A 26,622-nucleotide genomic window follows, 5' to 3' on the forward strand; every position below is an offset into this window, starting at 1 on the left:
AGTTCTTCAGGCACTCTGTCCACCAAATCTAAATCCTTAAACCTGTTCCTCACTTCCACTGTGTATTCATAAGGGATTTGACTTAGATTGTATCTTACCGGCCCAGTGGTTTTTCCTACTTTCTTCAGTTTAAGCTTGAATTTTGCTATAAGAAGCTGATGATCTGAGCCACAGTCAGCTCCAGGTTTTGTTTTTGCTGACTGTATAGAGCTTCTCCATCTTTGGCTGCAGAGAATATAATCAATCTGATTTCGATGCTGCCCATCTGGTGATGTCCATGTGTAGAGTCGTCTCTTGTGTTGTTGGAAAAGCATGTTTGTGATGACCAGCTTGTTCTCTTGACAGAACTCTATTAGCCTTTGCCCTGCTTCGTTTTGATGTCCAAGGCCAAACTTGCCAGTTGTTCCTTTTATCTCTTGACTCCCTACTTTAGCATTCCAATCCCCTATAATGAGAAGAACATCCTTCTTTGGTGTCACTTCTATAAGGTGTTGTTAGTCTTCATAGAATTCGTCAATTTCAGTTTCTTCAGCACCAGTAGTTGGTGCATGAACTTGGATTACTGTGATGTTAAAAGGTCTGCCTTGGATTCGTATCGAGATCATTCTATCATTTTTGAGATTGCATCCCAGTACAGCTTTTGCCACTCTTTTGTTGACTATGAGGACCACTCCATTTCTTTTACGGGTTTCTTGCCCACAGTAGTAGATATGATGGTCATCCGAACTGAATTCACCCATTCCCGTCCATTTTAGTTCACTGATGCCCAGGATGTCAATATTTATTCTTGCCATCTCATTTTTGACCACCTCCAACTTACCCAGGTTCATGGTTCTTACATTCCAGGTTCCTATGCAATATTTTTCTTTACAGCATTGGACTTTCCTTTCGCTTCCAGGCATATTCCAGGCATGTCCTTTCGGCTTTGGCCCAGCTGCTTCATCAGCTCTGGATCTACTTGTACTTGCCCTCCGCTCTTCCCCAGTAGCATGTTGGACGCCTTCCGACCTGAGGGGCTCATCTTCCAGCGTCATAACTTTTATATGCCTGTTGTCTTTGTCCATGGAGTTTTCTTGGCAGGGATACTGGAGTGGCTTGCCGGTTCCTCCTCCAGGTGGATCACGTTTGGTCAAAACTCTCCACTATGACCTGTTCATCTTGGGTGCCTTGCTCGGCATAGTTCAGAGCTTCTCTGAGTTCTTCAAGCCCCTTCGAAACGGCAAGGCAGTTATCCATGAAGGGGCTTTTTTTATATAATTGTTTGTATTTTTTCTGTCTTTTTTATTTTTCTTCTTTTGTTTTTTACTTTCTCTCTTTGTAATCTTTTTTTTAAAAAAAAGATAATCTAAGTCTGCTTACATCCTGTTTGACTAAGCCATCTTCTGAGACTTCTGCTTTTCTGGTTCCTATTACCTAATTCCCTGTGAGGGGTAAGCTATCATTCTGAGGATTCACAGTTCACAAGAAGAGGTTTAGTAAGTAGATGTTTGGGAGGTTCTTTTGAGGGTTGGTGAGCAGAGCCAACCCTACTATTGGACAGGGTGAGGGAGCTGCTTCAGGCAGAAAGCTGATTTAAGGCGGTGGGTCAAAATAATTTGACTGGCCTTTAATACTATGCACCTTGTTTTTTTGTTTTGTTTGTGTGTGTGTGTGTGTGTGTGTGTGTGTGTGTGTGTGTGCCAGTTCCTGCTCCACCTCAAATATCAAAATGTCTTGGGCTTGCCCTGGTGTTAAAGGCAGCTTTCTTTCTGGTTCTCTTTTTCTCTCTCTCCCACTCTCAGAGAAAGGAGCAAAAGAGGCTGTTTTTCCCAAGGGCGACTATTGCAGAAAAAACTCAGGCAAGAATCGGAAGGTTCTGGAGGGGGGTAGTTCTCCTGTTTCTTGCATTTATTCTGCAGGTGCAGCTATATACAGCAGGGGGTTCACCCATGGGTTTTGTGCTGTGCTTCAAGGCTCAGGTCTTTGCTTTCAAGCTCCCTGCCGGAGCACTCCCCCTGGTTTCTCTCAGTGTCTCATTTCCCCAGTCTTTAGTTCTCCACATTTCCACATCAGTGAGGGCTCATCCTCCCCCACAAGCTGCTATTTGCCTCACAAGGGTGACAAATAGCAACCTGAGATGAGAAATTTCACCTGTGGAAACAACAAGGAACTATCAAAGGGAGGGGTGGCAATTGGGTCCTCCTTTCTCTTCAGTCTTCTCCTTCTTCTCCATTCATTGCTGCCCAACAAAAACACACAGACAGAGGCACTTGGCTCCTTAGCTCAGATTCCACAGTGGCCCTTTCACCAGGGTGCGAGCTTCCTTTGCATTCCTGTGTGATATATCTCAGGAACATGACTCTCTGGGTGCCTGGGTGCCTGTGGAAAGCGACTGGCTCCACTCCGTGTGTGTGTGTGTGTGTGTGTGTGTGTGTGTGTACCAGTATGGAGAGTCCCTCAGCTCTCCCACACTCCCTCATGGACAAGCTTCCTGGGCTCATATGCCAGCAGTGGGCAAGATCAGAGTGGGTGGAGCAACTGACAAAATTCTTACCTTTGTACAGCAAAAAAACAGAGGTTTCTATAGCCACTACCATTCCATGCACATTTATCCTCAATCCAGGAAAGCAAAAGGACATCTCACCATCTGGGGGCACATTCCAGGCAAGCTAATTCTCAAGAAGGATGCGAAGTGAAAAGGTGTGTAGCCTAGTAAGAATTTCAAGGGCCAGATACAGAGGACTGGAGGGCCACATTTGGCCCCCTCCCCCCATGGCTTGAGGTGTCCAACCCCTTGGCTAATTTAACCCTGCATTATGAAGAGGAAATGTGAGGCTGCGGCTAGTGGCCCTTATGACCCTGGAGTCTGAATTCATGGTAGATGGTCAAATTGGAATGGGAGACTTTGTGGCGAACACTGCTTGCATATTTTTTTTCTTCCAGAATCTAGCACTGCTCACTTAGTGCCTCATGCTCCTCTTCTCCTATTTCTTTCCCCCAGAGCTCCATCCTCAGAAAGAAGCCTCCAGTTCAGAAAAGATGCCAAAGGGCAGAAGGACCAGAGGACTCATGAGCCTCACCTGGGAGGTGAAGAACCCAGCCTCATCCATGGCGACGGTGACACTGTTGATTCTTGCCTTTCTCTGCAAAGGTAGATATGGTGGCTGGGGAACCTGCAGCCAGCACGGCCAACCCCCGACTTTTGAAGGGTCACATATTATCCATCCCTGGTGTGCAGAAATGAGAAAATTTGCTCTTCTGAGTGCTATGTCGAAAGAGGGAAGGGCCACGGCTCAGTGGAGGAGAACTTCCTTTTGGAAACTGACAGTTTTTTAATGAAAGGGATGGTGCTGTGCTGTTTTCATTGTAATTATATGTATGTTTCAAATGTATGTGTGTAGTTTTGATTCTACCAATGTTTAATCGTTTTTTAGTGACTATTTTCCCCTCAGCTGTTTATACGGTCATACCTCAGGTTACAGATGCTTCAGGTTGCGATTTTTTGGGTTACGGACCCGCCAAAAGCTGGAAGTACCGGAATGGGTTACTTCTGGGTTTCGGCTGTCGCACATGTGCAGAAGTGCTGAATTGCAACCCGCGCGTGCACAGATGTGCCGCTGCGGGTTGCGAACATGGATCCCGTATGGATGACGTTCGCAACCAGAGCATCCACTGTATTTTCATCTGTAAGCCAACTTGAGTACCTGTCAGGCAAAAAAGGCAGGGTATAAATAAACAGCAGCAACAACAACAAACAACAACAACAACTTGCATGCAAAAAGATCCAGGTTCAACCCTGAGCATCTCCAGAAAGGGCTGGCAGAGGTTCCTGTCTGGGACACTGGAAAGGCACCACCCATCAGAGTAAAACTAGATGGACCAGTGGATGGACTCAGCATAAGGCAGCTTCTGATCAGGTCCAGGTTTTGGGTGGTCCTTGAACAAGACACCCTCCACCCATGCCCCTTCCTCACTGCAGGAGCTCCAGAGGGTTCTTATCATTGAATCCCCACTGGGATAAGGGGTCTTGACAGACACCCAACCATGCCACCTCTTGAGGCCAGCTCTGCGTCCTATGTTCCTCCTAAGTTTTGCTCACTTCATGGTTTAATTTAAGAGTGAAGAATTTTAAAACTTGGAAATGATGAGTCCTGAGTACAAATAGCAGGAAGAGCTCCAGTGTGAGGCCCAAGGAGCACCGGAATAACCCGGGTTCAAGGTCCTTGGTCAGGGGGCTTGAGAGCACCTTCCTCCTTCTGACTGAGAGTATGTGTGGCACCTGCTAGACACTCACACCTGAATGTCCTCCTCCTTCTTGCCCTGGCCCAGGAAACGCCTCCCCCTGAGGTCCTGCTACTGTGGTAGGTGGTTGGGAAGTCCTGGGACTGGAGACCCACCATAATCCCCAGGCGCTGCTGCTCCAGACAACCCTTGATGTTTTGGTGCTGTTGACTGTGCAGAATGTTATTCTCGAGGTGTACAGTATGCTGGCAAGAGGGTCAGCTGCAAAACTGGTCTTTGTTAAGCCCACAAACCAGTGAACTCCTTCCTTCTTTCCTTTGGCAGGTCTGCGGAGTCAGTTCCTGGGATATGATCTTAAAGCGCTAGAGGCTGTCACTGTGCAGAGAGGTCTCTGCGTTCACATTCCCTGCAACTTCACTTATCCCACTTCTCAGTATCCTGGGGAATTATACGTCTACTGGATTAAGAACACTGGTGCTGGGTCCTATATTCGCAACAAGTGGTGCCCAAATGCTGGTAGTGTTGTTGCCAGTAATGACAAGGATCAAAGCATTGCCTCATTTGCTGGGAATCGGTTCCAGTTGACTGGAAATCCATCAGAAGGTGACTGTTCCTTTAGCATCAATGATGTTCAGAATCAGGATGAAGGGCAGTACTATTTTCGAATTGAGAAAGGACTGATCTTCAGCTATTCTCATTATATTTTACCTCGTGTTTCTGTGACAGGTAAGAGGTTTCCTACTTCTTTATTTGCTTCCTTGTTCCCTGTTTTGTGCTTTTTCATGCTGTAAAGGGGGGAAAGGCTCTGCCTACAAATATCCCTTGACCTCTGGACGTTATGCTGATGCCAAAGGGACAGGAGGTACAAGTGCTCCACGCTTCCTGTTCCTCTCCATTATTGTAATGCCAAAATTAGATCATTAGCATCTCCAAATGTCTGAATACTTTACACAGCTCACTAGAGGGAAGAACTCTCTCATGGATTCTATGCTGACAGTCTGGAGAAACAGGAAACTGGAGGCATTTTCTCCTTCACTTCCAGCTGCCATCCCATCACCTGCTTCTTCTCCTTCCCCCAGCCTCTCTCCACAGCTTCCTCAATGGCAGGAGAAGCAGAGAGGTATTCTCTTGCCACCTTTGAAATCAGCCTCAGTGCAGATCTGGAACATTGTCCTAATCCACTGCACCCTGAATTCTAGGACCAGAGGGTGCTTTGGGTGGGGGACATTTATTTCGTTCATAGCCCTCATTCCAGGGGCCACATGCAAGTGGTGGGCAGGGCCAGAAGCACACATGGATGGAGCCTCTAGCAAATGTGGGCAGAGCAACAGGTGTGTCTCTTATCTTTGTCCAGGCCTCAAACTCAGGTCACTTTCCCATAGCTGACTGGTTTTAAGGTGAGTGCACAGTGGGTTGAGGCACAGGGCTAAAATTAGGGGCACTTTGCTCCTCCCCTGTTTCTCCTGCTGCTGTTCTGCACAGAGCTAGGCCTTGATTTGGCTAAGCATGGAGGTGGAGAACCTTCCCTTTGCTGGTGTGGGGCAGGTGATTTTACAGGAGATTAAGCCTCAGCTAAATGTCTGAGCCCCAAACAGACCATGAGCAGTTAGCTAAAAAGCAAGCCTATGCTACAGCTCATGGTTTCTTTTGGAGAGAAACAAATCATGAACCTGAGTTTAGATCAGTGGTTCCCAGTTAGGAGTCCATTGACTCCTGGGGGTCTGCAGAATATACACAGGGCCTCCGCGGCCCGATCCCTTGCCTTTCCCCTAACTATTTTTTTGTCATTTTTTGCATGGTAATATAACAAATTTTATGGTCTGTTTTAGCACTGTGCAATTTTTCAGTAAATTGGGAAAAATCATTTTTTAAATCACACCACAATAACAATTTTGACCCAGTAATATGCAGCAATATATCACTCCTTGCTCGAGGAAGAGCAAGGCAGCCGATTTTAAGGCAACACCGAAATCGCACGATAACACTGCTGATAACACTGCTGATCTGAGCTGCCTTCCCTCACGCCAAGGGAGACCAGGGCAGCCGATCACTGCCTTCTCCTCTCACTGATGGAGAACAGGGCAGGCGACTGCTGTCACTTCAAGGAATTGTGGCACTACCTTCCCCTGGCACGGACTCGGAGCAGCTTTTCTTAGTCAGCAGGAAAGCAGCAGCAGCAGCCACAGTGGATGTGCTTCTTCACTGGCTGCCCCCCTGATGGTGGCTTGATGCACCCCACCCCCTCCCACTCAAACCATGCAGTGGGGGTGACTTCACTTCCTTTCCTCCCCCCAGCCATCCAATCTCTGTGGTTGCTCCTTCCCCCATGCCCAATCTCCAATTTCAGACATTGTGATATATGGGAACATGGTGATGTTTAGCTGCTGATATATCACAATGTTGAATACCAGATATCTCTCAGCCCTAGTTTGGTTTTTTTAGTATACCTAAAATCCTTTGCTTATTAAAGGCTACCCCACATTTTGTTCAAAAAATTGCTTTGCAGAGGTAACTACCATAGAGCTATCAAAATGTTCAAAAGTAGGGGGACTGGGGCTCGGCTTTTGAAAAATAGGGGGTCCTTAGTAATTAGTTAATTGGGAACCACTGGTTTATATTAACATTCTGCCAAACCATGGCTTAGCTCCTGGCAACATGGCAGGAGCAAAACACCTTTGATTTGGGTCCCCTGCACTGACACAGTGTGCATTCACCTTCAAACAATAGTTTATCTAGGTTTAAGGTGATATGAAAGCCAGGCTAGTGTCGGCTACATGGCATTCAGGTAAATGTCAGCTGTTTCTACATTGTCATCCACCTCTTTCCATTCAGACAAGCTAGACTCATTATCACAGTTCAACAACCCATTCCTGGAAGAAGGTGTGCGCATGGAGGGGGTGGGGAGTGTGGACAGGGGAGTTCTGGATTTGTTCCATGTCTCCTAGGTGGAATCTACACACATATTAAAAAACACTGAGGAAATGCTTTTAAAAAATTGTTTTGGAAAGTGTATCGAGTTTGCCATGGCTCACCATCACCATCTAGTGCCACATTTCTATATATCTCTTTGCAACACACTTGAAAGATTTTATTTGCAACAGTATAGTTGAGTCTCTAGAAATTGCCCTCTCCAAGCTCCTCACCCCACAGCAAAAGATATGCAGGCCTGCTTCCTATTCCCCTGTATGCAAGTGAGCAGTTTGGGTGGGTGGCCATTTGCTTCAGAAAAAATAGTTTAAGGGTTAAGTGACCCCTCCTCAGCCTGTGCTCTTCTTTTGATGAAAGGCAGATCCCTCCTGTGGCTGCTGCATTAAAGGTGTCATTTTTCCCCTCTTCCTGTTTCTCCCAAATCACATCTGGCTTCATCCTCCAATTTCAGGATCCTGAGTATCAAAAATCATGTTCAGCAGCATAGTGGCAGCCATCAAGATTTCTCCCTCTCCAGGCTGAGTCCACAATGGGCAGAAACATTGACCAACATTGGTAGAGAAAGCAGATCATTGCATGGGGAATCAGTCTACTAAGGGAGAGACACAAAGTTATTGTTAAAGGACAAATGAAAGAATGGCAGGATTTGCCACAAAGTTGGGGGTAAAGTAGTGCTGGTGACCATCCATCATTCAGGACTCCTGTGTCCTGTTCCCTAGTTACTTTAGCCTGTGAATTTTCTTCTGATCCCATCCTGGGGACTTTTGTTTTCTCAGAGCTGGCAAAGCTAAAGATCCTGAACTTATCAGAGGTGGTTTCGGGGAAGAGCGTCACCCTCATCTGCCAGGCGCCAGGGACCTGCCCATGGAAGGAATCATGGAGCCAGCCTCAAATCTCATGGAGTAATTTGCCAGGACAAGCAAGTGCACAGAACCATCAGCACAGCAATGGGAGCTGGACCTTTGCTTCTGGCTTCACCTTCACACCTACTTTGGAGGATCAAGGCAGAACCCTCACTTGCCTTGTCTATTACCCTGCAGTTGGGAGAACAGTTGTGAATACACTCTCTCTTGAAGTGGTCTGTGAGTAGCTCCCATAGCTCAGTACTGCTTCCCCCTCCCATGAACAGCCAACAGTTCTTTCTAGCCCATGCAAGCCAATTTACTCCTTTCATGCTCCCCTCACTGTTTTCTTATGTTTCAGACCCACCTCAGGACATCAGAATCACAAGGCCTGGACACCCTGGTGAGATACAAAACTCTTAAGACTTTTTGCACATCCCCATCCTCACTGAGCTCTGCTGGACAACCAATAGCTGCTTCGGGATCTCAGAGTGGGGATTGTGCAGGAGGAAGGGTTTTAGAGATGGCTGGGAGTTGGGGCAGAGCCCAGGATGGTGGTTTGAAGGAGAGTTGAAGACAAACTGGATGGTAACAGGGAGGAGCTGGGCTCACTGGGTCTTTCCAGAAGCCATGCCATGCATGCATCCTTGCACCCGAACCAAAATTCACTCACCACCGTAGCACCCTTCAGGCTCTTGACCTGGGTCTCCTCTTTTAATTGCCATGGGGTTTCTATTTAATGGGACTGTTCTATTGCATATTTCAATTGCGGCTGTTTATATTTTAATGTTTGTGTAACTGGTTTTTGTACTTCGTAAGCCATTTAGAATCCAATGTTGGCATTAAGTGGTGTATTAAAGTGGAATGAGAAGGAAAAGAAATGGGCCCAAGTTTTCCCAGTGGAAGGAAAAACTGGGGATATTATTATTATTATTATTATTATTATTATTATTATTATTATTCTCTTGCCAGTTGAATTATTCTCTTGCCAGTTCTATGCCAAAACTATGGCCCAAAGCTGTCTTGAACCAATTATAATTTATAATCATTGTAAAGATTTGAATCCCCACTTCTGCAGACCTGGTGTCAACCATCCTTCTTCAAAATACACAAGTACATCTCAGCACTGAATGAGGATTCCTTAGCATCAGGCATCCCAGGACCAATTGTGATCTAACTGCATTTCTCTTACAGATTTCTCCACGCAGAAAGAAAAGCTGGTGGTCCGAGAAGGTGACACCGTCAGCCTGCTTTGTGAAGCTCAGGGCAAACCTGTTCCTTCCGTGACATGGATGAAGAAGAACAAGACCCTAAACAACCATATGCAGTGCAGTAAAGATACTCTTCAGCTGTCCAACATTAAATCAGAGGATGCTGGGATTTATCAGTGTCAGGCAGAGAATCCACATGGCTCAATCAGGAAGAATCTCTCAGTGATTGTGCAATGTAAGAGATGGGGAGTGGGAAGTTCCTTGGGGGCATTAACCTGGGAAACTCCATTGTATGCTAAGTGGCTTGACCTGCAACTAATACCAGCATGCTTCCACTAAGGGGACCTCTGCAAATGTACACGGCTGTGGCTGCATTGCACAGTGTGTCAGCCAAGTAGTGTGAGATGCAGCTTTTGACAGCTTCATCACAAGTTCAGGAGCCCCATGATGAGCTTACATATATGCAGAAGCTTTCTAAGAAGTTAGTTTCAGGATGCATATAAGTGCAGCCCCAGGGGCAAAACCACAAATTCAAGTCACTGAACATAACCCTTGTCTGAAATCTGTGGGAGTATCCTCATTCACCAGGAGAGGGCATATTTATGCAACCTCTCATCAGAATGACAGCTCTCTAATATTAAATGCAAAGGCCAAACTTAGAAGTTTTTTGTTCACATATCTGTCCTGCCCATAAAGCAGGATGTGTAGGATGTGGCTCTGATGTTTTGTAAGAAAAGGTCTGGGTGGACAATGGAGGAGAATGGCTGGATGTCCCTCTCCCACCTGCCCATCTTCAGTTGCTTCAAGACCTTTTCGTCTAATGAGCATCTCATGAAGGAATATCCCCAGGTGGCAATGGTCTCACTGTTTGCTACCTGGAGATGCAGAACATAGTTCCGTTGCTTATCCAATGAAAAGGCTGCCATAAGGATGCTGCTTGTGGGGACCTAAGTCGTTTTGCAAAGTAATTTCTCTTCCCCCTCTTAGGTACTATGTGATAGCCTCATAGGTGGGCCTTGTGTTTAGATGTTGCGGTATTGCACAACCCAATATTCTGATATTCATTTGGCATAGCAAGAATCTGCATTGTCTTTTTCTCTTTAGAGAGTAGCTGCCTAGAGTACAGTGGTACCTCAGGTTACATACGTTTCAGGTTACAGACTCCGCTAACCCTGAAATAGTACCTCAGGTTAAGAACTTTGCTTCAGGATGAGAACAGAAATCGTGCAGCGGCAGTGCAGCGGCAGCAGGAGGCCCCATTAGCTAAAGTGGTGCTTCAGGGTAAGAGCAGTTTCAGGTTAAGAACAGACCTCCAGAACGAATTAAGTTCTTAACCCAAGGTACCACTGTACTGTGACTATTTAGGGAGGCCAACTCCCTTTTTCATTAAGGGGTTCCTGAGCCTCTAATAGCAGCATGGACAGAAGAAACCCATTCAGTGCCTCTTTTACTATTGTTGCTGCCCCATCACTGGAAAAGCCCAGGCCGCATTGTTTTCTCCCACAAGAGGTGGTGGACTCTCCTTCCTTGGAGGCAGGGTGGCCATCTGTCATGGATGCTTTAGTTGAGATTCTTGGCGTCCCTACCAACTCTAAGATTCTATGAGACACAGCTCTTAAGTTCTTGTAAACCATTCCTGTAAATTCTGCTTTTATTTTCAAACTGGCCACAAGGGGGAAAGAAACTCCTTGCCTTCTGAACCCAAGCCGAAGTAGGATTTTACCTTATGCAACAGAGTAGGGAACTAGGGTGGCAGCAGATTAGCTGTGGGAGGAGCTTATCAGAGCTTGCAGGGCAGCAGCTGAAGAAGGAGCAAAAAGGGTTTTCTGGTGTGTGTGTTTCTTTGTGGCTGATTAGCTGCTCTCCCTGTGCAAAGGTCAGAGGGGGCAGGGTTTCTGTTGAGGCAGGTGATTAGCTGTGGGAGGAGCTTATCAGAGCTTGCAGGGCAGCAGCTGAAGAAGGAGCAAAAAGGGTTTTCTGGTGTGTCTGTTTCTTTGTGGCTGATTAGCTTAGCTTAGCTTAGCCTAGCCTAGTGGCGCGCGCAGTTTGATCCATCTTTTAGATTTAGGGGAGCTAGTCTCAAACGTTTGTTGGGGGAGACCTAGGTTTTTTTGGGGGGGAGTTATTTGTCCTGTCTTCACACTTTTCATGATGGAGGACCGCTGTAGCCACCCCCAACAACACGTTCTCAAGATGGAGGGTGAGGGAACAGCTGCAGTCGCCTGCGGTTCCTGTGCAATGTTTGCCATCTTGCCAAAGGTTGCAGGCAGCTTTACCTGAAGCAATTGCATGTTGATTGCCCTCTTAGAAGACAAAGTCCAGCAACTGGAGGAACGTGTAGCTACGCTCCAAAGAATTAGAGAGCTGGAGCTCTTCTTGGAAGCAAAAGAGCACACCTTCTCCACCAAGGAGGAGACAGGGGACTCCCCTGAGAAGGAGGCTAGTTCACCAACACAGGAGCCAGATATATGAAGAAACGTGACTCAAAGAAGTAGGAGGCCCAGGGTTCACTCTGATAGTTTAGAAATACACAATCGCTTTGAGGTCCTCTCCCCTAGCATGGAAGACGAAGAGCAGACTCCATTTGAGGATCTCTCCCTCATTACAGTCGATCAGGTATATGAAGACGAGCAGCAAAGTCAGTCCTCAGGGAATGTGCAGGCGTCCTTGGAACGGACAGCTCACGGAAGAACCCCAACCAAACCTAAGAGGAGGCATGTAGTGGTGATAGGGGATTCCCTACTGAGGGGAACAGAAGCAGTGATCTGTGGGCCTGACAAGATGTCTCGGGAAGTGTGTTGTCTCCCTGGGGCTAAGATCCAAGATGTAACTGAACGACTGCAAGGAATCATAAAACCCACTGACAAATACCCCTTCCTCTTGGTTCATGTGGGAACCAATGACACTGCAAGCAATAGCCTCCAGAAGATCAAAAGAGACTATGAAGCTCTGGGCAGGAAATTGAAGCAATTAAATGCACAAATTGTCATCTCATCTGTCCTCCCAGTTGAACGACGTGGCCCAGGGAGAGAGGGGAAAATAGTGGAAGTGAACAGCTGGCTTCGCAAATGGTGTAAACAGGAACGGTTTGGATTCTTAGATCACGGACTGCAGTTTCTTGAAGATGGACTTCTGGCAAGTGATGGGCTGCACCTCACAACGGTTGGGAGGAATGTTTTTGCCAAAAATCTCAGAAACCTCATCAGGAGGGCTTTAAACTGACTAATGTGGGGGAGGGAGACAGTGCTCCTGAAGGAGGAGTCTATCAATTGATGAAGATGATCATCCAATGTCATAGACCAAATGGAGCAAACAGCACACAGACCTAGTGGTGGGAGGAAAAAATCCTTAAATAAGAGACACGGGGGAATGATTAATGGACTTCAATGTCTGTACACTAATGCGCAAAGCATGGGAAATAAACAAGATGAGCTTGAGCTCTTGGTATAGCAAACTAAATATGACATAATAGGCATCACTGAAACCTGGTGGGATAAGTCCCACGACTGGAATGTAATAATGGAGGGATACAATCTATTTCAGAGAAACAGACCAGACAAGAAAGGAGGAGGAGTGGCGTTATATGTCAGGGATGTGTATACCTGTGAAGAGATCCAAGATTTAGAACCTCAAAGCCAAAGTGAGAGCATTTGGGTCAAAATTAAGGGAGAGAAGAATAACAGGGACCTCATTGTGGGAGTTTACTATAGATCCCCAAGCCAAACGGAGGACATAGATGATGCCTCAAACATATTCCTCACTGGCCTTGCAGACAACTTCATTGTCCAGAAAGTGGGAGAAGCAACAAGAGGAACAGCCATTTTAGATCTGGTCCTAACCAATGTTGATGATCTGGTTAGTAGGGTAGAAGTGGAAGGATCATTAGGCGCGAGTGATCATGCTCTTCTGAAGTTTATTATACAGCGGAAAGGAGCAGCCAAGCATACTAGGACTCAATTTCTTGACTTTAAGAAAGCCGACTTCATAAAACTTAGGGAAGTGCGGGGTGAGATCCCATGGAAAGTAATACTAAAAGGAAAGGGAGTTCATGATGGCTGGGAGTTTGTTAAGAGGGAGATAGTAAAAGCACAACTTCAGGCAATACCAATGAGACGGAAACATGGAAGGTGCCTAAAGAAGCCAGGGTGGCTATCTAAAGAACTTTTAACTGAGTTAAGATTAAAAAAGGATGTGTACAAAAAATGGAAAAGGAGGGAAACCACCAAAGAGGAATTCAAACAAATAGCCAGCATGTGTAGACACAAAGTCAGAAAAGCTAAAGCACAGAATGAACTCAGGCTTGCTAGAGAGGTTAAAAGCAACAAAAAAGGCTTTTATGGGTATGTTCGTAGCAAAAGGAAGAACAAAGAAACCGTGGGGTCACTCAGAGGAGAAGATGGTGAAATGCAAACAGGGGAACCCAGAAAGGGCTGAACTCCTCAATGCCTTCTTTGCCTCAGTCTTCTCCGATAAAGAAAACAATGCCCGACCTGAAGAATTTGGAGCAAATGATTCAGCAGAGGAAACACAGCCCAGAATAACTAAGGAGATAGTACAAGAATACTTGGCTAGTTTAGATGTATTCAAGTCTCCAGGGCCAGATGAACTGTATCCAAGAGTATTAAAAGAACTGGCTGATGTGATCTCAGAACCACTGGCAGTCATCTTCGAGAATTCCTGGAGAACAGGCGAAGTCCCGGCAGACTGGAGGAGGGCAAATGTTGTCCCTATTTTCAAAAAGGGGGAAAGAGAGGACCCAAATAATTACCACCCAGTCAGTCTGACATCAATATCAGGGAAGATTCTGGAGCAGATCATTAAGCAAACAGTCTGTGAGCACCTAGAAAGGAATGCTGTGATCACCAATAGTCAGCATGGATTTCTGAAAAATAAGTCATGTCAGACTAACCTGATCTCGTTTTTTGACAGAATTACAACCCTGGTAGATGAAGGGAACACAGTGGATGTAGCCTACCTTGATTTCAGCAAGGCATTTGACAAGGTGCCCCATGATATTCTTGTAAAAAATGCGGTCTTGACTATGCTACCACTCAGTGGATTTGTAACTGGCTGACTGACCGAACCCAAAGGGTGCTCATCAATGGTTCCTCTTCATCCTGGAGAAGAGTGACTAGTGGAGTGCCACAGGGTTCTGTCTTGGGCCCGGTCTTATTCAACATCTTTATCAACGACTTGGATGATGGACTCAAGGGCATCCTGATCAAATTTGCAGATGACACCAAACTGGGAGGGGCGGCTAACACCCCAGAGGACAGGATCACACTTCAAAACGACCTTGACAGATTAGAGAACTGGGCCCAAACAAACAAGATGAATTTTAACAGGGAGAAATGTAAAGTATTGCACTTGGGCAAAAAAAAATGAGAGGCAGAAATACAAGATGGGTGACACCTGGCTTGAGAGCAGTACATGTGAAAAGGATCTAGGAGTCTTGGCTGACCACAAACTTGACATGAGCCAACAGTGTGACGCGGCAGCTAAAAAAGCCAATGCAATTCTGGGCTGCATGAATAGGAGTATAGCATCTAGATCAAGGGAAGTAATAGTGCCACTATATTCTGCTCTGGTCAGACCTCACCTGGAGTACTGTGTCCAGTTCTGGGCACCACAGTTCAAGAAGGACACTGACAAACTGGAACGTGTCCAGAGGAGGGCAACCAAAATGGTCAAAGGCCTGGAAACGATGCCTTATGAGGAACGGCTAACGGAGCTGGGCATGTTTAGCCTGGAGAAGAGGAGGTTAAGGGGTGATATGATAGCCATGTTCAAATATATAAAAGGGTGTCACATAGAGGAGGGAGAAAGGTTGTTTTCTGCTGCTCCAGAGAAGCGGACACGGAGCAATGGTTCCAAACTACAAGAAAAAAGATTCCACCTAAACATTAGGAAGAACTTCCTGACAGTAAGAGCTGTTCGACAGTGGAATTTGCTGCCAAGGAGTGTGGTGGAGTCTCCTTCTTTGGAGGTCTTTAAGCAGAGGCTTGACAACCATATGTCAGGAGTGCTCTGATGGTGTTTCCTGCTTGGCAGGGAGTTGGACTCAATGGCCCTTGTGGTCTCTTCCAACTCTATGATTCTATGATTCAGTGTCTGCACCCGGCTGCTTCTAGTGGATGAATTGTGGTATTGCAGCTGGTGCAGTCATTAGCTAGATCGGAAAGTGTTCTTCACCTTGGCTACTTGATTCTCTGCAGATGCCCCCAAGCTCAGCAAAAAACCCCAGAAAAACACTACCTGTTGGCGTAAGGACAATGGTATCCTCTGCAACTGTTCCCTGCACTCCAAGCCTCCACCTCAGATCCATTGGCAAGTGGGCAGGAAGACTGTAGCTGAGAATACCAGCACGGCAGACCTGAAAGTCTCTTCCTCAGTCCAGAAGAATGAGGTCACCAGCTCCCTAATTTGGACAGGTAGCCCGGATGGCGACCTCAGCATCATCTGTCTTGGGATGTCTAGAATTCTCTGGGAGTCTAGACCATGCAATTCCTCCTTAGTTCCTTGAAAACAGGTGAGACTCCACCAGACTGAGAAATCCTGACTTTTGCAGCCCTGCTGATATTAGAAAATCCCCATTTAGGCCATTAGCTAAAGTGGTGCTTCAGGTTAAGAACAGTTTCAGGTTAAGAACAGACCTCAAGAACGAATTTAGTTCTTAACCCGAGGTACCACTGTATAAGGGTCTGGTGACTTCTGTTTCAGCGTATCTGAAGAAGTGTGCATGCACACGAAAGCTCATACCAGTAACAAACTTAGTTGGTCTCTAAGGTGCTACTGGAAGGGATTTTTTTATTTCTCCCAATATTGTTGGACTCCAACTCTCAACAGTCCCTGCCAGCATGGCTCAATGGTCAGGAAAGATGGGAGATAGAGTCCACCAGCATCTGGAGGGAAACAGATCAGTCATCCCTGTGTGAAATAATCTTGTCTCCTGTTTTCTATCTCTTGCTTTATTGTGAGCTAGTTCTGCTTTGTTCACATTGACTTTTATTTTTGCTTCTTTTCAGCTTCTTTTGAGTCGATTGTTCCCTTGGTGGTAGGCCTCATCCTGATGAAGTAAGTAATCTTCCTTCTTCTGGTTTTTGTATCTGCCCTGGGAGCCAGATTTGGCTGAAATGTGGGGGTCACCTGTGTGAAGTGACGATAGCAAGAAGCCCACCCAAATCCCCTTTAGCCCCTTTAGATCTTGATCCTACAGTGTTCCCTCCTCCCCTCTTTTGGCTAATGGCTCTCTTATGTCACCATCTGCTTCTAGGGTCTTGTTTTGTTTCGTGTTCTTTTTCTTGGCCTTTTGGTATTCGAACTGGAGGAAGGCTGCATTGACTCATGAGGGCAGAAGGAAACAAAAAGAATGATGGTGACTGGATCTCCTGTCGTTCCTTTGCTCAGTGGAGGGACGGTATCACACACATCGCTGTGCACTCCCAGGTGTCATTGGTCCAGGCAGTGAAAGAGCATAAATGAATGTTTATTTCAAATGAAAGAGGAAGAACATGGCTTATTAGCACTGCTATTTCATACACAGACATAAGATGGATGATTTCTTCTTCTTCTAAGAAAAGTGTTTACAGTGTTCTGGTTGTGCATTTGTGGTGCAATGAATGTAGTGGGCACCATATTGTTTTTTATCTTTATTTTGATAGATTTCATTAATTTATTGCAACTTATTACCAGCATCATTCATACATAAAATAAAATATCCCACCCTAGCCTGGGCAATGGAGTTCAGGCAATACATCAAAAATAACAACCAAATAACATAGTATCTTCCAGTCGCAGACAAGCATATGTATGGAAGGCGGTGTACAGTTAATGCTAACCAAAAAGTTTTATTATGCGACGGCAATCCTGTTTTCATTTTTAGACATGTAGACAATAAAGCTGTACCAATCTTGCAAAAGAGTATTTACGCTTCAAACTTCTTGCCAATTTTATTTGTCCGTTTTTCCATAATTGCTATTTGCCACACTTTATTGTACAGCTGTTGGTCTAAGGCAGATATAGGATTACATGTTAACTGAGACTGAAGACCCCCCCCCCCCAATTCTTTCTTTTTGGGCAGAGTCCAAGAATAATTAAAATGGGATAAGGTCCCTTAATGCCTACATGTCAGCTTCCTATGTTACTAATTCTTTTTTCTTTTTTTAATTTTTATTGGAATTTTATTTTCAACATAACATAAACCCCCACCCCCACAATACACAAATCTACCCTCATTAAACGTGAACATAACATACAGTGAGCATAACATACCACAATACAAACAACCAAATAAAACAAATTCCTTCCAGTAGCACCTTAGTTGGTCTTTAAGGTGCTACTGGAAGGAATTTGTTTTGTTTTAACCAAATAAAAGTTCTTCCTAATCTTTAGTCAGAATCTCCTTTCTTGTAACTTGAAGCCATTGGTTTGAGTATTCTTTTGTTTGTTACTGTTAGGCAACAAACTGTGTTTTTATACTGTAAACCGCCCTGTGACCCTTGGATGAAGGGCATTATAGAAATTTAATAAATAAAATAAAATGATTGGCAGGTGGGTTGCCTCTCCCACCTATCAAAGTTAGCTTGCAGGTATGGGGCCAGATAAGGAGCTGGCCCCAAAGAGGCCAGAAAGTTTCTCCACCCCTGTTTGAAAAAGAAGTTATCCCTTTCATCTGAAAAAAAACCTTACTGGACTGTTATCTTTAAAAGATAAAAAACCTCTGCAATAAATCAAGATGCAAAGATTTGGTCATCCGTAAAAGCCACCTGGTGAAGTGGAGAGCACGGTCTCTCCCTCATGAGCCCACTAGGGGAGGGGACCCACCAAAGGTCATTTGACACAACCCCCCACCCCATTCTGAAGAAACCACCTCACCCCATTCTGAAGAAACCACCTTCCTCTCTACATGTGGTCCAAAGTAGATGCTTCAGGGATATGTTAGATTGCTCCCCTAAATCACTTTCAGGTTTTGGGTACTTTCCCCATATATAAGAAGCTGCCTTAGTGCTGGACCGTTAGAGTCTACATTGCTAGGCAATGGCTCTTTAAGGATCCGGACAGAAGTATCTCACAGTGCAAGCTGGAGATGCTAGGGACTGAAGCTTTGGAGCTTTTGCATGCAACATTTGTGATATACAATCAAGCTACAGTCTTTCTCTATAGGAAGCTGCGCTATGGCAAGTTGGTCCATGAGGTCCAGTGCATGAACTGGCAGTGGACCACCAAGATTTCTAACACCAGTCTCTCACAGATTTACCTGGTGATGCTGGGGTTTGAATGTGGGACTCTCTGCCTGCAAAACAGATGTTTTTCCCATTGAGCTCTCTGAATGGTTCTGGTCAACCCTCTTGCCAGTGTGGATATTGTCCTCTAGACTGGTGGGATCGTCCACAAAAGCTTTACTAAACGCTGCAAAAATTGATGTCTTGAAGACCTCTTGGAATTTCTCCCCAACAAACAGGTACAGAATTGGGGTGAAACAGATATTGAAACAAACTCCGGTGGCTGTAGTATCCCATAGAACCTGTGTTGTTGCTTTGGATACTTCCTTAAACAGCTGTGAAGCGTGGTAGAGATGATAGGGGAACCAGCCAATGAAGAATGATGCTACGGCAGCCACCAGGACTTTGGAAATCTTCCCCGTCCTCAGTAAACTTTTTTTCTTCATTTCAAAACCAATCCGACAGTAGCATGTCATGATGATGATGAATGGAAGCAGGAAGGCCAGCAGAAAACGAACCAAGAAGAAAGCCAGATGAACATGGAAATCATCTTGATTTGGGGAGAAAATAAAATAATAGCTGCACTTCATCTTCCCCTCCTCTTCTTGAGTCTCCAGAAAAGCCAGGTTTGGGGTGCTCAGAGCTAGGGAAGCAAGCCAGACTCCTGCAATTACCTTCCGTGCCAAAGGTATTCTGCGGTTACGCTGGGACCAGACAGGATAGCAGGTGAAGAGGTAACGGTCCAGGCTGATGGTGGTGAGTAGAAAGACCGTAGTGAACATCCCCAGAGAGAAGAAGAAGAGTAAGATCTTGCACATGATTGGGCCAAAGATCCAGTCAAAATTGAGGAGGACAAAGACAGCAAAGAAAGGCATGAGTGAGCTGGAGACTAAGTAGGTGAGGATCAGGTGGAGGAACCACATAGTATTCACAGTTCTCTTCATCTTCATCCCCAGCACCCAGAGGAAGAGCCCATTCACAGTTATCCCCACCAAGAAGCATGTGAAGATAAGGATGGCAACAACCAGATTTGTGTCTGCTGGAAGGTGGCTTACTTCCATCTCTGTGTTGCTGGAATTCTGCAAGCTGATAGTTGTGTTATTTTTCTCCATGGTGCCCTGGAAGAAGAAGGAAGAGATTTGAGGTGGAGGCAGGTGAAAGTTAGAGGGAACACGGGGAGCTTGGGGGAGAGATCAGAACACTGGAAATGGGAAAATGTGTCTATCCAGTCAGGCTTATGCACTCTGAGTAAGCACATTTCAAAACTAAGCAACTTAGCACTCTAAGCTTCAAAGAAACAACATCAGCAACCATGTACATTCATATGGTTTCACTAGGACAGATATCAGGTTTGGAGTTCAGACCTCATTCGTAGCTTCCCTGCTCAAACCCATTTCCCATTAACAGCTGGAAACTCTGACCCAAGTCCTCATGAAGGTCCTGTGGACTTCCAGATGTTGCTCAACTCTAGCTTCCATCCATCAGTCTCAGCCAGCAAAACTAACGAACAGAGATGATGGGAACTATAGGTCACCAACATCTGGAGAGCCTTGTGTTGCCAATCACTTGTGTTCCAACACCCACCCTTTTCCAACTGAAGACTTCATTTTCCATAACTACAAAGACAATCAATTTTAAAGATTTTAAACTTTCCTTCTCTTCCCCACCCACCCTGCCACCCAGTCTTCAGAACATGTCCACTCACTTGATCTGCTCGTCTAGAATAGCTGTCCTCAACGCATTCCACTGTGCATTTCAGCATTCAGAACTGAAGAAGTACTCCGAGGGCACAGTATATTTATGAGAACTGAAAGACTGGTGAGTCACACAAATTATTTCTGCAAGCGTGTTCACTGTATAACCCATTTCCTTCTTCTCAGTTTTTGGGAACAGAGTGCCCATGAATTATATATTGTTAGCGAGTTCCATTGGCAACGCTGCCTGTTTTAGAGTAACACCCTCAGCATGTTTACTCAGAAGTAAATTTCACTGTCTGCAACAAGGTTTACTACCATTTTTTGTTTCATTGTTGCTTTAGCTTTTGGCTTTGTTTGCTTGCTTTCGGCTTTCTGAAGAATTGCAGCCTCAAGTCCCTGTAGCTGAAATATCATTTGCATTCACTGCTCCAGTGGGCAAATGAAGTGGGTGGTTTCACTTCAATTTTAAAAAAGGATGTGGGGTGGTTTCTATTTCAAATTTTTGGGGAAAAAATGGGATGGTTTTAGGTCCAGATAATATCTCACCCCACGCTGAACTCTCATTATCATGCCTTTGTGACATTGACTATATTTGGAAATATACAAGCAGAGGATAATGAAGGAAAGCAAAGAGTGAAGTATCAGGCAGCAAATGCACTGCATCACTTCTCTTGCATCAGAGTCCCATGAAGCAGCTTTTCCAACACCTTCCTAGCTTCTCTGCCAATTTCTGGCTATAAAGAGGAGGTACGGAAGCCAGGAGATCAAGAATGATGCCACAGAAGTGACAAGGAATCTGATAGGTTTTCCAGCCCTCACCAGCTTTTCCTCTTCCTTTTCTGACCTACCTGATAAGAGCAGCCCATGATTATTATGAAAGGAACCAGGAAAGCCAGGAGAAACCAAATGAGAGCCAAATGAACATGATAACTTAGGCCTTTGACTATATATCATCCTAGTCTCAAAGAAAGCATAATTCTTTTGTTTTAATACTTCTTTTTTAAAATACTTTTATTTTGCTTTAAACAAATACAGATAAATATTTGTTGTTTAGTCATTTAGTCGTGTCTGACTCTTCGTCACAGATAAATATAGACAACCAAAATTACAAAAGAAAATTCCTTAATAATAATGAAAAAGCTAAAAAAAACTACAAAAAATATCAAAGTACATGGCATAGAACATAAGCCATTATGGGAAAGAAAAAAGAAAAAGGAAAGAAGGAGGAGGAAAGGGGGGGGGGAGGAAAGAAATGGGGAGAGGGAAAAAAGAAAAAAAAGAGGAAGATGAGCCAAAACACAAGAAGGCTCATCTATTGTACACTTCCTTCAAGGTCACAACAGATCATTATTCTTATCAATTCTCTCTATCTGCATTCCATAGAATCCCTCATCTTGGTATCAGGGAACATTTCCCTATATGCAGTATCATTCTAAACATAACCAGGTCTTTCTTGATGAGCCCTTATCCCCTAGATATTTATTTAAACATTCCCATTCTTCTTTCACCATCTTTTTAGGTTTATCTTTTATTGCATCGGAAAGATGGCCGCCGAACTAGCTGCAGAGCTCTGGAGGCTATCTGAGGCAAGTTCTTAAACTTGTTTTTTTAAACAGGCTCGACACCGTGCCAACTTTTGACACTCCTTTTTAATATACTTTAACTCCTCCAGAGTAGTTAAATAGTTCTAATAGTTCTTTTAGCTTGTTGTTTTTTAAAAAAAGCCCTCCTTGTTATCTAATGTCCGGAGGGTTTACTCCTCACGCTGCCGCTCTCCTCAAGTCTGTTCAATAATAAGGAAAACGGGCGACAGCTAATTTATTTCCAACCCCGTGTTATGCTCTGAACTATAAGCTATCAAATTACAAACTGCTATCCCAAACCTTGCCTCAATTTGGACTTTAGTCTTCAGTTGGGTGGAGTCCCTGACTTCCTAAGAGACTTCCTAAGAGACAAGTTTTTGAAATAGGAAGAATAACCCCTGACTGGTAACAAAGATTTACAAATGGTACTTACTAGAAAGAAACGTAGGGACCTGGGGATAGTGACAAGCCCATTGTTTCAGGAGTGCCTTGAGAAACAGAGTAAAATCACGCAATACTTTTCACATACAAGGGACAACGAGAATGGAAATGGAAATGAGCAAAAGATGGCTGAGATGTTTGAGTTGAAGCAGGATGAGGCCCTTCTCTTTTCCTCTGCTGCTCAAGATCACTCAACCCTCCCTAGAGGAATACAGGACTCGGAGAATAACAACCAAAATAGAAATACAATGAGCCTGGCCCATGAAATAGTCTTGGCTGAGATATTATCCTCAGAGTTACAGGAAGAAACCCAAAACTCCCAGAAAACCCAGACTTCATCTATGGGCTCCCAGACGGAAAACAATGACTGCTATCCTCAGGACTGGCTGCTCTCTATAAATCTGGACCTGGCAGCTATGAAAAAATATTTAACAATAACAAATGGGTTGCTCCTGACACTAGTGGAAAATTACTCCCTCCAAGCTAAAGGCCCAGAATTTCATGGTGCTGATCCACCAACCATCTTTCAAGAGCCAGAACATATAAAGCAACCAGCAACCAGTAAGTGCATACAAGGATCATCAGCGGAAAATCATTTACACCAAGGAAAGGACATAGGGTTGTATGTCTCTGTCCCCAAAACTGAATCTTCTACTCAAGTAAATCAAAAGAAGCGAGGTATCAGCAAGAGATCCCACAAGAAGAAAGATGAAACTAAAAAGAAAAGTAAGAACATAAAAACTGCAAGGAAATCTGTCATAAACCGACGTGCATGTAAGGTATGTTGGAAAAGACTATATAAGCTGATTCCAACAAAATCAAAAACAAACTCTAACAAACCTACTACACATGGCAGCAGAGAGAATAACAGTGTGGATCCAGAAAAAAAGATCCAGCTGAAGTCTTTGAAAGAAACACCATTGCTGCCTAACAAAACAAGTGAGGAAACGAAATCACTACTCGGGTGCTCTATGCTAAAACCTCAAGGATCCACAAATATCAAAGAAGACTCACCCCATATCATTGATTATGGCAGATCTCAAGACGAGCCAGTAGCAGGGCAAGATCTGTCCCAGGATAAAGGATGGAAACTGATACTGGCAGATAGGAAGTTGGCTTTTTTAAACTACCCGAAGCCAAAGGGCTTCCTTACACAGAAAGAACGCTCGGTGCATTTTGTGAACACTTTAGATGATATGCTGCCAGGGAAAATAAGATTAAATGACATTACCTCAGTAGATTTCATATTCTACAATGGATACTCCCTGCGAGTGATTGCCTCCTTCAAAGACCAAAACTTGGCCAAATATATATATAGATCAAGACACTTGCTGTTAAAGAAAAGGATAACGGTAACAAGATTTTTTGAAAACAGCACATGTTTGAATTTGCTTCCTGATGATATTACGACAGCTGAGATAAGATTTACTTGTAAATCAAAGGAGGAGAGAGGACACTCAAAAGACAAACTGGAACACATTGAGCAAGGGCCCTTGAAACTAAGACAGGAGATGAGACTGCCTAATGAGGGGACTGATAACTTCTATCCAGAAGAAAAGGCATTAATAAATCAGTTTGGATTGTTGCCTTTCCTTGCCCAATCTGAGATCTTGGGAAGATTGGAGACCCTTAGAAATAAGCTAACAGAGATGAATGTTCAGAAAAAAGCAAGAGAGAAAGATCCGGCAACGGACCAATTAAAGGAAGAGTACCTCTCTGAAAAAGTCAAGATAGACCCCATGAAGGACTACTCCTATAATACCTCTGCAACTGCAGAGATAAACCTATTAACAACGGATCTAACACAGTGCGCAAGGGACAGTAATAAACTACCATCTAAGAAGGAAACCATCCCTATGGCAACCACGAAAGACTACTTTTATAATACCTCTGCAGTTGCAGAGATAAACCTGATAGCAACAGATCTAACACAGTGCGTAAGGGACAGTAACAAATTATCATCTAAGAAGGAAACCATCCCTATGACAACCACAACGTGCTCTTGGACCAGCATGAGATACCTAGATGAGGACGAACTTGGTACTAGACAAATAGAACACCTTAAGGTAGATTCGCCAAAAAAAGGAGTACTGATCACCAATGTTAGCACGTTGCACCCTTCATTCGATTCCATTGAGTACTTGAGCGATACATCTATGGACATTGCCAAAATGAACGAAACTCAATCAATAGACAAAAAGATAGGCCCTAAAAACCTTTTAAAGGCAAATTGACTAAGATCAACTTTTGGCAAGACAACGTGCAACCTTACCTTGCTAACTTGGAATATTGCAGGTTGGCAAAAGAGGGCTTCTGACCAATCCTTTACTAAATATATCCAGAGACATAACATTGTGTTTCTCCAGGAGACCTGGAGCACAAGCGAAGTGGAGTTAAATGGCTTTTCTGCGTTCTCCCTCCCAGGTCTTTTGAGTACTAGAGGGGGGCGAGTTAAAGGTGGGTTAGTTACTTTAATCTCAACAAGGCTGAGGGCCATATTTAAAAAACTAGACCCACTAGACCATCTGGCCACAGCTGTGCAAGTACAGTGGAGAACCCACAGCTTGCTGCTGATTAACGTATACCTACCCCCACAAAGAGAGAAAAAACTGATAAGAAATACCTGGGCTCAGTTAGAACAGTATCTTGACAAACTATCAAATCAATTCCCTGATGCCTCTGTAGTGGTGGCTGGCGACCTAAATGCCAGAACTGGACAATCTGATGAGGCTTTGTATGCCCATTTCCATGAAACAGCCCCCATTATAGAGGAAGCCCACTCAATACCAGCTAGAATCTCAAAAGATAAAGGCTGTAATTATGCTGGCTTATGCCTATTACACCTGGTCAATAAGCTGGACTTGGTTATACTGAATGGCCGTACCGAGGGGGAGAAGGTCGGAGAATTCACATTTATATCTAACAATGGCGCCTCCACAATTGATTATATAATCGTGTCGTATGATCTTCAAAACAAAGTTCTGGAATGCAAAGTGGAGGAGCGCTTAGATAGTGACCATCTGCCATTAAGTGCACTTGTAGTTGCGGGGAAGGATTTATCCTGCGCTGAGAAAATCGAATATTCGAGCCCTACAGCTTTGGAGCTCAGATATTCTCGTATTAGATGGACAGACGAACTGCATAAGGAAATTTCAAGTAGGCTATGCTCAAAGGAATTCCTCACTAAGAGAGATAACCTTATAACTTCCTCAAGCCATGAATTAAAAATAAATTTATTTCAGGAGTTAATTTCACTCCTTCAAGATTCCCTGAAGGAAAAAAGGAACAGGTCAAATAGGCAATCCTCAGTATATAAAAACTCCAAACCCTGGTTTGATCAAGAATGCCAGGACATGAAGCTAAATTTACTGAAAAAATACAAGAATTATAGATCTGCCAATTTACCCCAACTCCCCACGGTCTGGTTTGAAGATAAACGAAATTATAAAATCCTGATTAAAAACAAAAAACTCCTGGCACAGAAAAGAGAATGGAAATGCCTAATAGATGCATCCAGAGAGAGAGACTCGGCCACCTTCTGGAGAATGGTAGCGAATGGAGTGCGATCTACCTCCTCAGAAGTGGAGTATACTATACCTGCAGGGACTTGGGAGGCATTCTTCCAATCATTATATTCAGCTCTGCCTTTGACACAGCCACTAACACAGTGTGCGGCAGGTGATGAGTGGCCTCCGGTGACGGTTGCGGAGGTCAGGAGGCTTATTCAGGCACTCAAATACAGAAAAGCCCCGGGAGCAGATAATATCTCCCCTGAGCTTCTCAAAGCCAATATTGATTGGTGGGCCCCAGTCCTTGCCACCCTATTCACTAGCATAGACCAAACAGCAATAATACCAGAGGACTGGGGATTGGCAATCATCGTTCCCATTTTCAAGAAAGGCTGTAAACTTGATCCAGCCAATTACAGACCAATCAGTCTCTTAAGCATTATTAGCAAACTTTACGCAACTCACTTACGTGAAAAGTTTGCGGACTGGCTGGAATGGGAGCACATCCTTAAGGAAGCCCAGGCTGGTTTCAGGGCACATAGATCAACTTTAGACCAAGGACTGGTATTGCAACATCTAGTGGAGAAATACACCTCAAAGAAAGGAGGCTCCCTCTATGTAGCCTTTATAGATTTCAAATCAGCTTTCGATTTGATACCTCGGCACAGACTTTGGGAAAAATTAAGTGCCACAAACATCGATAGACGTCTTTTGCTTCTCATCCGTAGACTACATGAAAATACTCGGATCCGTGTTAGATGTGACCATTATGGGAACCTATCAAAGGAAATCCAAAGTTTCCATGGTGTCAAGCAAGGCTGTGTTCTTGCCCCTATTCTATTTAATTTCTACATAAACTCCTTAGTTAGAAAGATGGAGGATGCAAGTACTCATCCCCCAAACCTAAATAATACACCAATCCCAGTCCTTTTGTACGCAGATGATGCGGCACTTATTTCCTTCTCTTGT

The 26,622-nt window shown here is 44.4% G+C and overlaps 2 protein-coding genes across 2 annotated transcripts; one reads left to right on the top strand and one right to left on the bottom strand.

The window, feature by feature from the left end:
* Positions 1 to 2,984: 2,984 nt before the first annotated feature.
* LOC309345378 (sialic acid-binding Ig-like lectin 5) lies at positions 2,985 to 17,123 on the top strand. Its single transcript, XM_081868392.1, has 8 exons — positions 2,985 to 3,130; positions 4,546 to 4,947; positions 7,926 to 8,231; positions 8,353 to 8,394; positions 9,186 to 9,437; positions 15,418 to 15,731; positions 16,228 to 16,276; positions 16,476 to 17,123. The coding sequence occupies exons 1-6, from the start codon at positions 3,019 to 3,021 to the stop codon at positions 15,723 to 15,725; spliced, it is 1,422 nt and encodes a 473-aa protein (XP_081724518.1). The 5' UTR covers positions 2,985 to 3,018; the 3' UTR covers positions 15,726 to 15,731; positions 16,228 to 16,276; positions 16,476 to 17,123.
* A 981-nt stretch (positions 17,124 to 18,104) lies between these two features.
* LOC309347569 (putative G-protein coupled receptor 33) lies at positions 18,105 to 20,500 on the bottom strand. Its single transcript, XM_081872236.1, has 2 exons — positions 20,129 to 20,500; positions 18,105 to 19,541 (listed from the first exon to the last, which is right to left on the bottom strand). Exons 1-2 carry the CDS (start codon positions 20,183 to 20,185, stop codon positions 18,447 to 18,449), a joined length of 1,152 nt encoding a protein of 383 aa, XP_081728362.1. The 5' UTR covers positions 20,186 to 20,500; the 3' UTR covers positions 18,105 to 18,446.
* Positions 20,501 to 26,622: the final 6,122 nt, after the last annotated feature.

This window comes from Podarcis erhardii (genome assembly GCF_964252035.2).
Source record: "Podarcis erhardii genome assembly, chromosome: 7".
NCBI lineage: Eukaryota > Metazoa > Chordata > Lepidosauria > Squamata > Lacertidae > Podarcis > Podarcis erhardii.